The sequence below is a fragment of the Scyliorhinus canicula genome, chromosome 13, assembly GCF_902713615.1.
Source record: "Scyliorhinus canicula chromosome 13, sScyCan1.1, whole genome shotgun sequence".
Lineage (NCBI taxonomy): Eukaryota > Metazoa > Chordata > Chondrichthyes > Carcharhiniformes > Scyliorhinidae > Scyliorhinus > Scyliorhinus canicula.
The window spans coordinates 82192928-82205525 of record NC_052158.1 but is presented as its reverse complement, the minus strand read 5'-3'; the positions used below and the strand labels follow the sequence as shown (position 1 = coordinate 82205525).

The 12598-nt window shown below is 50.5% G+C and overlaps 1 protein-coding gene across 8 annotated transcripts in view; it reads left to right on the top strand.

The window, feature by feature from the left end:
• The window catches only part of ngef (neuronal guanine nucleotide exchange factor), a 122083-nt gene that overhangs the window by 61732 nt on the left and 47753 nt on the right, over positions 1–12598 (top strand). For all 8 annotated transcript variants that reach the window (XM_038816469.1, XM_038816470.1, XM_038816468.1 and 5 more), the window contains one exon: positions 3579–3859. In XM_038816469.1, the coding sequence (XP_038672397.1) occupies positions 3579–3859 (281 nt within the window). The remainder of the gene's footprint in view (positions 1–3578; positions 3860–12598) is intronic.

Here is a 12598-nt window from a genome sequence, read left to right as displayed (position 1 = left end):
GTAGAGCTAGGAGGGCCAGGCACGTTGAGGATCACTGACGATACTGGAGGAGGGGGGAGGGGGTTGGGGGGTGGGTTGGTGGTGGGGGAGGTTTGGGGGTGCACCACCGGGAGATCTTGTACAGCACATTTAACTCCTTTTTGCACAATCATTATGATACCTCTGTCTCTTTCTTCCGGGATGTGGACGGACCTCCGGACCCTTTGCTTATCTCTACAGGCATTCCCCCCTCTCTGTGACATTCACCCACCCACCAGCCATGAACATGTCCCGGAGCTGTGTCCCTTTCCCTGGGTGTTCGGATGTTCAAGTACAGTATCCAGGCATCAAGGTGTGATTGGGATGCTAGGCAATAACTCCCACATGCTACATGGCCAGTCCACCCTCGGGAATACATTTGGCATGTGTGAAGTGCTTACTTAACCATGATTACCAATTCCCTATCACCAATAGCCTTTAGCCACATACCTCAGCAGTCGGTGGGGGGTACGGGTAGGGCAGCCAGGCAGGGACAATGCCACAAGCTGTTGCCTCCCCCAGTGCCTCCACCCTATCGCTCCCATGGCGGCGCACCACTGAGGAGGGTTTCCCAACAGAGCTTCACCCCCCCCCCCCCCCCCCCGGCCCCACCGCCGAGCCCTGGGGTGGCAGCAAGCCCAGTCCCCCCGGGCTCTTTGCCAGTGAGCAAAAATGGCTACTCAACTCTTCGGCTCCCCACAGAAGCCCTTCCGTCAGTTTCCCGTTTTTCCAAATGAGTGCTAATCGGCGCCAATGTGACACTTGCTGGGAATTACAGGAGACCGTTGGATGCACTCTCGTTGGTTATATAGAAATCGGACTTAAGTGGTGATAATTGGTTTCTCGCCATGCTACGGCGAGATCCCGATTTGCCTATGAAAGTGGGCCAGTTGCATCGCAAACTGTTTGGCGCATGACTCGGATCTCGTTTATGGCCTCTCCCACTATTCACCGGCCTCATTATGCTTGAGCGAGAGCACAACAAGGCCAGAGATTCGGGCTCATTGTATTTCCCACTCATGGCTAACAAAAATCAGACATACCTGGCAGCAGCTGCTATTTTGTTTGGGCTGCTGCCTCAATGTTTCATGCCTGCACACACAAATCATTACTCAGCACAATTCCTGCCCCCACCAAAATGGTAGGTGCTGTGTTTGGAGGTGGGACTTCTGCATTTTAGCCGCTTCCACCAATTTCACAATGGAGAGGCTCTTCATCGTTGCACAAATACAGGCCTGTGATCCGAAATAAACATTTATATGCTCCTCTGTAGTTTTACAACCCAACAGATTAACACATTTTCAACTTCTATTTATTATGCTGCACAGTTTGTTCAAGAACTCCATTCTTGGAGTTCTGTCTGTTTCAGTATCTCACTGCTTTGACATTGAAAATCACACCCACAAAACTATTCATCATTTCCGTAACTTAGTGCTTTCATATCTAGAATGACACCGCAAGGCTTTATAGGGCTACCAACTTTGGCTGCTAGTATAATTTGAATATATTTGTAAGGTGAGAGACTTAATGCTGCTGTTATTATCCACACTGCCAGTGCTCCAGTATGAGGTGTGTGTTCTTTGCACTTCGCCATCACTTGGGCTTCAAAGTTTTAAAGGATGTATGGAAATTTCAGAGCACGTCTTAATTTTTTTTTTTTAAACTCTCCCCAATGTTGAGGATATTAAAATGTAATTATTGGGGACTCTGAGATAATCCAGAATGCTGGAAACCCCTTCAGCCTGATCAAAAGTGAGACTAGAGGCCTGAAAACCCATAGATCATTGTTCCCAACAGTGGTGCTGTAACTGCTGGAGATCTCCATTTCATACCCGAACATTATATATGGAGTCAGCAAAACGTTGCACAATTTACATATCAGACACCCACACGACTAGGGGAGGATCTTGGGTGCCTTCTTGTCCCATCGGACCACACAGTGTGGTGTTGGTGGCCCTGTTAGGAAATGGGTGGTAGCACCTCCTTCACCCAGAAATCTTTTGACTGTGTCCCTAAGGGGGCTGCTCGAAAAATGTTTTTAAAAGTTGTTGAATCTTTTAGATGGGTTCACAGTCCATGACCCAGGCCTCTACCTCTCCTGCAGCTAATCACCCATCTCCAGGGCAATGTTTCCCAAGCTAGAGCCATGCACTGGTCCTGGAGGTCCATGTCCTCGTCTCATCTTCCACACCACTCGCACTTCACCCCACCCCACCCCCTCCACTTCTCCAAGTAGAGGTTCCACTCTAACTGTACTCCCACGGCAAAGGTAACTCTGTAGCAATATCACCACCAAACCTACCTTGGTCACGGTCTAGTTTGCATTGCTTCCACTGGAGTCAGAGCAAATTATCACAGAATCACCGAATAATAGTGCAGAAGAGGCCCTTCAGCACTTTGAAGGCAGACAGCATTGTCAGAGACCACACCCACCCAGGCTTTGCCCTCTTCCAGACCCTTCCATCAGGCAGAAGATACAGAAGTCTGACGACCCGCACATCCAGACATAGGAACAGCTTTTCCCCACAGCTACTGGACTCCTCAACGACTCTCCCTTGGACTGATCTGTTCCCTGTAAGAACACTATTCACCATGCCCTATGCTGCTCTTGCTCATGTTTTGCTTTGTTTGGCCCTTGTTCCTCACTGTAACCAATCACTATTTGTCGATATACCATTTGTCAATGTACTCTGTTGATTATTCTTTTTGTCTACTATGTATGTACTGTGTAGATTCCCTTGGCCGCAGAAAAATAATTTTCACTGTACTTCGGTAAATGTGACAACAAATCAATCAATCAATCAATCAGTCAATCAAAAACCCGTCTATCTAATCCCATTTACCAAGAAAAATGCTGTTTGAAGGGCTGAGGATTTTTGGGTGCTCTTTTGTTTTGGAAGCTACTTGTTAGACCTCTCTTTTCCCCTTTGTTCAATATTCCAGTCGATATGTATCATACTGGATGACCCACCCAGTGTTTGCTAATGAGTCAATGAAGTTGGGTGGTGGGAATCACACGTAAGTGACCTCTGTGACTGTTTAATTCGCTTCCCTGTGGGAACTATCTGACTCGCCATTGATTCTATTCTTATGAAGGCAAAGGTTAACGGATAATTGCTCGAACGTATGAAGATCAGAAGCTTGAAACCACATTCTGTCCGCTACATCATTCTGAATAGCTTTTTATGTTTCAATGTAGTCTTCACTGTGCCTTTGTTGAATTATTTTGCTGTAAGAAAATGCACAATCTTTGAAAACCATCAGATATGTATGAAAAATGAATGCTACTAATGAATGCTTCTATGTGTTTTACATGGACGATGGATCATGATGCTGATTATACCGCAAGCTAGATTTTTTTCATCCTGAAATGTTCATTATAATCATTAGTAGATAAAGCAAAAGGAATCACAGGCTAATAATGTAGGTCTCAGAATTCTCCTGCTGTTTCTCTTGATCTGATAAATGGCCGTGAACCCCAGGCCACATCACATATCGTGCTTGCATGGCTTAGCTAATCTGATTCATCAGCTGAAATCTACTAACTTGTATTATCCCAGAACTTCTGTACCAGGAATATCGGGAAAAGAGTACTTTTCAAGAAATTGAGACAAGGCGGATGCAGGATTGCACTGAAAAGAATACGGCCGAGTTCACAAATGAAGCCAAGTCTCAGGAAGTAAAGTGTGACTCCAACACCTCTGCTCAAGTGATATCACAGCCGGTCAAACTCAGTCCGAGGACAAATAACCTGGGCATGAAATTATGGCAGAACTCAGAGAAAGTACGAAACAGCACAGTATTGAGCACTCTCAGTCGCAAGGAAATTAAACTCCAGGAGGTAAGGCAGAGATGGTGGGTTTTAAAATTAAGTCTGCCTCAGAGGTTCAAACCAATGAAGTGCTTTATTAGAAGATGTTAATACTACAGATTTTTTTCAAATTCCTTTATCAGAGTTACAAAGCCAGAGTTCAGAGTATGGTCAGGGGCAAATCTCTAATCCAGCTCCTTGCCTGCTCCAAAAACCAATTCAAATTGAATCCAATTCATGGTCCCCACAAGAGAGACATACCAGAACTAGGCATTACACCTAACCTCACGCTCATCTTAGCCATGTAACACTGCCTGTTTGCCTGTGCAAATGGCTGGTGATGTCATGTGATCGGTCTCTTAAAATGCCCCTGTTCCACTGCAAAGCTGCTGGTGATGGAACATGAGAAACACCATGAATACACAACATTTTCCTCCCCCTCTAAATCAAAGGTTCCTGACATAATTAACAGTAGAACATTAACAATCAATCACTAAAAACAGTCAATACGTCAGTTACTGCGGAGGCCATCATTCTCTATGTGCTGCTGGTGAACCTTGAGCATCTTCCTTTTGGTGCTTGCTGCAACCTCTGGTGTCTTTGGCTTGATTTGGACGTCATCCGTGGTCGTCTTAACCAGAGTCAATATAGTGTTCTGAGGTTGACTCGGTATCTGGTTCTCAACTACTTTCCCCAATTGGTTCGAGTAGTGTCAGGTTCTCGGGAAGGTCTAAGTCGCCTCTTGGCACAGTTTGATTTGGGCTCTCTCAGTTCTGCCTCTGGCAGATTGATTCTTGTCATCAAAGGTTGACATGCATGTCTCCTCCATATTACATCACCTCGGGTTTATACAATGTAGGATACGGTCCTGTCGATACTAAAATGGTGGAAGGTATCCACTTTTCACTTGTGGTATAGTTCTTTGGCAGAATCTCTTGACCATGGCAAAAAACATGACGTTTTGCCTTGTTCTCCTGCCTTATGACCTGAAGTTGCTGCATTTCCTCTACAATTTCTTTTGTTTTGGGTGGTTTTAGCAAATTGAATGCTCGTAAATAGTTGATGTCTACAGTAGAGAAATACCAAAGGAACTTGGGTTGTTGAATGTGTAGTAATCCTGTAGGTGAGCAGGAATTGGCTAAAGCATTTAGACAATGAACCTTGTTCTCCAGTTACCTTCAACAAATTTTTCATCATTTGTACAACGGGTTTTGTCAGCCCATTGTGGCCAAATGGTCAGGAGCGAAAGTGTTGAATTCCATTCTCTCAAGTAGTGTACATACTCTTGTAAAATGAACTGTGACCCATTATCGCACATGAGTAGTTCAGGGTTAGATGAATCTGCTGAAGATTTCACTTCATCTCTCAGTAGTTTTCTCCACTGACGTTGCCTTCATTAGGGCACAATCAGGCCATTTCAAGTGAGCATTGTCTAAAATGAGAAACATATGCCCTTCAAATTATCCAACATAATCATCGTGTACCAATTTCCAGTCCTCTTCTGGCCATTCCCACCGGGGTAATGCAGATAGCGGCGGCAGGTCCCACACTTTTGTGCAAGGTGAACACAATCCAGCCTTCTCCTCGATTTCGCCATCTTGCCCCGACCATCAAAAATAACTTCTGACTTGAGCTACTTAAGTAGCTCAATGAACTATAGATGAACTATTTGGTAAGGGTGGTCAGGGGAGTTCGTCAGCATTCTGAAGCATTGACTGCCGATACATGATCGTGTATGTGTTGATAAGAGCAATGCCCACCTCAGCATCCTGCTCGCTGCCATTGATAGAATTTCGGTATTAGGTCCAAGAATCGGTTGTTAGAGGACAATGGCCCATCATTAAAGTGAATTTCCTTCCTTACTGCAAATATATGCCAAAAATGATTACCAGGGCTTCTTCCTCTATCTGCGCGGAATAGCTTTCGGCTTAGCCTTTGCATCCAGGACCTTTTCAAATCGGCTTCTCTTCACCTATGGGCATTATGTGGGAAACCACTGTCCCAAACCCAGAAAGTGATGCATCACATGCCAGTTGCAGGAATAAATTTGGATCATAATTTGTCAGGACATCTGACTTGAGTAGCACCGCTTTGGCTTTCATGAATTCTCCCTCATATTGCACTTTTTATTTTGACACATTGAGTAAGGGGTTTTAGGGGGACTTCCGGTTGCGGCTATGCGGAGCTAAGCTGCACGTTCGGCAGCTCCCGCTATTTAGGGACTTTTGGGCCGTTTTGAGGGCCCCAAACGGCGCTGTTTCTACGCATCCTGGTGGGGGAAGGTGCCTGGAAGAACTTGCCCCACATTATATGGTGAAAAAAGCTGCAGTAACGCCCCCAAAAAAACGGGAGAAGAAAAACAAAATGGCAGCCGGCGCTCCCGCTATTTAAGGACTTTTGGGCCGTTTTGAGGGCCCCAAACGGTGCTGTTGCTACGTATCCCGGTGGGGGAAGGTGCCTGGAAGAACTTGCCCCACACTATATGGTGAAAAAGGCTGCAGTAACTCCCCAAAAAAAACAGGGGAAGAAAAACAAAATGGCGACCGGCGCAACACCCAAGGACTGGTGGAAGTGGGCGCAGGAGCAACAGGCCTCGCTCCTACGTTGTTTTGCCGAGCTGAAGGCTGAGCTGCTGGACTCCATGAATGCAACTACGACCAAGCTGCTTGGGACCCAGGCTGCACAGGAGGAGTCTATTCGGGAGTTGCAGTGGCAGGCCGTTGAAAGAGAGGAGGAGGCCGTGGTCCTCATTGGGAAAGTGGAGTTGAAGGAGGCACTTCATAAAAAGTGGCAGGACCGCTTGGAGGAGCTGGACGTTCGCACGAGGCGAAATAATCTGAGGATCCTGGGCCTGGCGGAGGAGCTGGAGGGGTCGGATCTCCCGGCGTATGTGACCACGATGTTGAGCTCGTTGATGGGAGCGGGGTCCTTCCATTTGCCCCTGGAGCTCGAGGGAGCGCACAGAGTGATGGCCAGGAGGCCCAAGGCAGGTGAGCCCCCGTGGGCGGTGCTGGTGCGGTTCCACCGATTCAGTGACCGGGAATGTGTGCTGCGCTGGGCCAAGAAAGAGAGGAGCAGTAAATGGGAGAATTCGGTAGTGAGGATCTACCAGGACTGGAGTGCGGAGGTGGCTAAGCGGGGGGCCGGGTTCAACCGGACGAAGGCAGTGCTTCATGCTAAGCAGGTCAGGTTTGGAATGCTGCAGCCTGCGCGCCTGTGGGTGACATACAAGGACCGGCACCATTACTACGAGTCCCCGGAGGAGGCGTGGGCCTTTGTACAGGCGGAGAAGCTGGACTCGAACTAGGGCCTGGGGACATACTTTGGCCGGCGTTGTTTCCGCTGTGGCTGTTTTGTTCCAACTGTTTCAACTTTTTCAATTTCGACATGTGTGTTATGTATGCTGGTTTTCTGGTTGCTATGGTTACGGGTGGGTTTGTTTGTTGGGCATGGTTGTGGGTTAGGTGGGGAGTGTTGGGGGTTTGTGTTCTATATGTTCTCTTCTGTACGGGGCTGGGGATTGAGGGGAAACTGGATTTTGGGGAACTGCGTCAGAAGGGTGGGGTGTGGCAGTGTGAAAGCGTGGGCTTTCCTCTGGTTTCCCGCGCTGCGGGGCAGGGGGGGTGGAGCTTGCGGTGGGGTGGGGCCTCTACGGGTCTTTTTTCCCACGCTGCAGCGATGCCAAGGAGGTGTGGCAAGAGGGGGATGACCCCAAGCCGGGAGGGGATAGGTTTTGGCGGGAGCTGCCGGGGTCAGCAGAAGTCAGCTGACTCACGGAAGTACCATGGAGGGTGCGTCGCGGCTAGGAGGGGTCCTAGCCTGGGGGGGGGGAGGGGGGGGAAGAGGATGGGCCATGGGGAACGGGTCGAGCGGGGTGCGCTGGCCTGGGGCGAACATCTGCCAAGCTATGGCTAGTCGGCGGGGGAGGGGGCGGGTTGCCCTCTGATCCGGCTGATTACCTGGAACGTGAGGGGGCTGAACGGGGTTCTCCCATCTAAGGGGGTTGAAGGAGGACGTGGCTATGCTCCAGGAGACCCACCTGAAGGTGGCGGACCAGGTCCGTCTGAGGAAGGGGTGGGTGGGGCAGGTTTATCATTCAGGATTGGACGCGAAGAACCGGGGGGTGGCGATTCTAGTGGGGAAGAGGGTGGCGTTTGAGGCGGCTGAGGTCGTGTCGGACAAGGAGGGCAGATATATCATGGTGAGGGGTAGGCTGCAGGGAGAGAAGGTGATGCTGGTGAACGTATATGCCCCGAATTGGGATAATGCTGGCTTCATGAGGCGATTGTTGGGCCGCATCCCGGACCTGGAGGCAGGGGGCCTGATCATGGGGGGAGATTTTAACACAGTGCTGGATCCCACACTGGACCGGTCCAGTTCAAGGACGGGTAGGAGACCGGCGGCGGCCAAAGTGCTGAGGGGATACATGGACCAGATGGGAGGGGTGGATCCCTGGAGGTTTGGGAGGCCGAGAGCGCGGGAGTATTCCTTTTTCTCTCACGTCCATAGGGTTTATTCCCGGATAGCCTTTTTTGTCCTGAGCAGGGGATTGATCCCGAGGGTGCAGGATGCCGAGTATTCGGCCATAGCGATTTCGGACCATGCCCCGCACTGGGTTGATCTGGAGATGGGGGAGGCACGGGACCAGCGCCCGCTCTGGCGCCTGGATGTGGGGATGCTGGAGGAGGAGGAGATGTGTAAGAGGGTTCGGAGAAGCATTGAGGGGTATCTGGATACCAATGATACGGGGGAGGTCCAGGTGGGGATGGTCTGGGAGGCTCTGAAAGCAGTGATCCGGGGGGAGCTGATCTCCATCCGGGCCCACAGGGAAAGGAGGGAGAGGAAGGAGAGGGAGAGACTGGTGGGAGAGCTTCTGGAGGTGGACAGGAGATATGCGGAGGCACCGGAGGAAGGGTTGCTGGGAGAACGGCGCAGGTTGCAGGCCAATTTTGACTTGTTGACCACCAGAAAGGCGGAGACACAGTGGAGGAGGGCGCAGGGCGCGGTATATGAGTATGGAGAGAAGGCGAGCAGGATGTTGGCGCATCAGCTCCGTAGGCGAGATGCGGCTAGGGAAATTGGGGGAGTGAAGGATGGGGGTGGAAATGTAGTGCAGAAGGGGACAGAAGTAAACGGGGTCTTTAGGGACTTTTACGAGGGGTTGTACCGGTCGGAACCTCCGAGGGGGAGAGAGGGGATGGAGAGCTTCATGAACAGGCTATGTTTCCCAAGGGTTCAAGAGAGGCTGGTAGAGGGGCTGGGGGCGCCGATAGAGTTGGAGGAGCTAGTCAGGGGGATCGGGCAAATGCAGTCAGGTAAGGCCCCGGGGCCGGACGGGTTCCCGGCAGAATGTTACAAAAAATATGCGGACCTGGTGGGTCCCCTGCTGGTGCGAACTTTCAATGAGGCGTGGGAGGGGGGGCTTTGCCCCCGACGATGTCGCGGGCACTGATCTCTTTGATCCTAAAACGGGATAAGGACCCCTTGCAGTGCGGATCATATAGGCCTATCTCGCTCCTTAACGTAGATGCTAAGTTGCTGGCGAAGATCCTGGCTACCAGGATAGAGGATTGTGTGCCAGAGGTAATTCATGAAGATCAGACAGGATTTGTCAAGGGGCGGCAGCTCAACACGAATGTGCGGAGACTGCTCAATGTTATCATGATGCCGGCAGTGGAGGGGGAGGCGGAGATAGTGGTGGCGCTGGACGCAGAGAAAGCGTTTGATAGAGTTGAGTGGGGGTACCTGTGGGAGGTGCTGGAGAGGTTTGGATTTGGGGAGGGATTCATCAAATGGGTGAGGCTGCTTTACGCGGCGCCGATGGCGAGTGTAGTCACAAATGGAAGGAGATCGGAGTATTTTAGGCTTTATCGTGGGACCAGACAGGGGTGTCCCCTGTCCCCCCTGCTCTTTGCACTGGCGATTGAACCGCTGGCCATGGCGTTGAGGGAGTCAGGGAAGTGGAGGGGTCTGGTGCGGGGTGGGGAGGAGCACCGGGTATCGCTGTATGCAGACGACCTGCTGTTATATGTGGCGGACCCAGAGGGGGGAATGCCGGGGGTGATGGAGCTGTTAGCGGAATTTGGGGGCTTCTCGGGCTATAAGCTGACCTTAGGAAAGAGCGAGGTATTTGTAGTGCACCCGGGAGATCAGGAGGAGGGAATTGGGAGGCTCCCCTTCAGGAGGGCAGTGAAGAGTTTCAGGTACTTGGGGGTGCAGGTGGCCAGGAGTTGGGGGGCTCTTCATAAGCTTAACTTGACCAGACTAGTGGAACAGATGGAGGAGGAATTTAAAAGGTGGGACATGGTGCCGCTATCGCTGGCGGGCAGAGTGCAATCCGTCAAAATGACAGTTCTCCCGAGGTTCTTGTTCCTCTTCCAGTGCTTGCCTATCTTTATCCCTAGGGCCTTTATTAAAAGGGTGACCAGCAGCATCATGGGATTTGTTTGGGCGCATGGCACCCCGAGGGTGAAGAGGGTCTTCTTGGAGCGGAGTAGAGATGGGGGGGGGCTGGCGTTGCCCAACCTCTCGGGGTACTACTGGGCGGCCAACGTGTCGATGGTGCGTAAGTGGGTGATGGAGGGGGAGGGGGCAGCATGGAAACGGATGGAGAGAGTGTCCTGTGGGGATACAAGCCTGGGGGCCCTGGTAACGGCGCCGTGGCCGCTCCCTCCCACGAGGTATGCCACGAGTCTGGTGGTGGCGGCTACCCTCAAGGTTTGGGGGCAGTGGAGGCGACATAGGGGAGAAGTGGGGGGCTCGATGGAGGCTCCGTTAAGGGGGAACCACAGGTTCGTCCCAGGGAACATGGATGGGGGATTTCGGGGATGGTATAGAGCAGGCATTAGACAGCTGAGGGACCTGTTTATCGACGGAAGGTTTGCGAGCCTGGGGGAGTTGGAGGAGAAATTTGGGCTCCCGCCGGGAAACATATTTAGATATCTGCAGGTAAAGGCATTTGCTAGACGGCAGGTGGAGGGATTCCCTGCGCTCCCCGCGAGGGGGGTGAGTGACAGGGTGCTTTCAGGGGTCTGGGTCGGGGAGGGGAAGATATCCGATATCTACAAGGTTATGCAGGAGGTGGAAGAGGTGTCAGTAGAGGAGCTGAAAACGAAGTGGGAGGGGGAACTGGGGGAACAGATCGAAGACGGGACATGGGCTGATGCTCTGGAGAGGGTTAATTCTTCCTCCTCGTGTGCGCGGCTTAGCCTCATCCAATTGAAGGTGCTGCACCGGGCCCACATGACTGGGACGAGGATGAGTAGGTTCTTTGGGGGTGAAGACAGGTGTGTCAGGTGCTCGGGGAGTCCAGCGAACCATGCCCATATGTTCTGGGCATGCCCGGCATTGGAGGAGTTCTGGAAGGGGGTGGCGAGGACAGTGTCAAGGGTGGTGGGATCCAGGGTTAAGCCAGGATGGGGACTCGCGATCTTTGGGGTTGGGGTAGAGCCGGGAGTGCAGGAGGCGAAAGAGGCCGGTGTGCTGGCCTTTGCGTCCCTAGTAGCCCGGCGAAGGATTTTGCTACAGTGGAAGGACGCGAGGCCCCCAAGCGTGGAGACCTGGATCAATGACATGGCGGGCTTCATTAAGCTTGAGAAGGTTAAATTCGCCCTGAGAGGATCGGTGCAAGGGTTCTTTAAACGGTGGCAACCTTTCCTCGACTTTCTGGCTCAACGATAGGGTACTGGGACAGTAGCAGCAGCAACCCAGGGGGGTGGGGGGGTGGGGGGGGGGGGGGGGGGTGGGGGGGGGGGGGGGGGGGGGAGACGTTGATTATGTTTGCTTATTTTATTTAAATTTGATTTATTTAATTTTAATTTATGGTTAAGTTCTCTTGTTGGGGGGGGGTGGGGGAGTGTGATACATGTGATGTTACGGTATGGTGGGAATTGTGGGTGTTATGGGGCTGTTAGTTGCATATTACTGCTTGTTACTATACTTGTTGTTATATTTTTATATTTTCTGTAAAAAATTCCAATAAAAATTATTTTTTAAAAAAGAGTAAGGGTTTTAGAATAGTAACCAGATTAGGGTCAAACATTCTGTAATAATTTAGTAAACCTAAGAAAGATCAGAGTTGGTTCACATCCTGAGGTATGGATGCCTTGGTAATGGCTTTGACGTTCGAAGGTAACTTATGCAGTCCCTTGGCGTCGGTGACATGTCTCAGATATTCAATTCAAGAGCGGAAAAATTCACATTTGTCTTTTCATACCCTTAATTCATAATCTTCTAATCTCTGGAGTGTGGCATCTAGGTTGTGGAGATGTTCTTCCTCATTCTTTTCAGCAACCATGATATCATCTAAAGAACCCTGAACTCCATGTAATCCGCTTGAAATTTGGTCAATAACTCGCTGGTGCAGAAGTCATGCCAAATGGTAGTCTTTTATATCGAAATAACCCTTTCTGTGTCACAATCGTCAAAAATCGTTATGAATCTGGATTCAGGTTTATTAGATGATATACTTAACTGAGGTCAATTTCACTGAAGTGTTGGCCTCCAGCCAGCCCAGCAAATAAGTCATCATTAAAGGGCAGATGGTAATGTTCTGCACACAGTACAGGATTTATAGCGACTTTAAATCACACGCAGATCCGTCTTTTTTCATCATGGGTATGATCGGCGTGGCCCAATCACTCACGTTAATGGATTTAAGGACCAAGTTTTGACCAGCCATTCTAATTCTGACTCCACCTTGGGTCTAATTGTGCACAGCACTGACCTAGCCTTTCAGCATCTTGCCTGACTTTCTTCCTTGATCTTCAG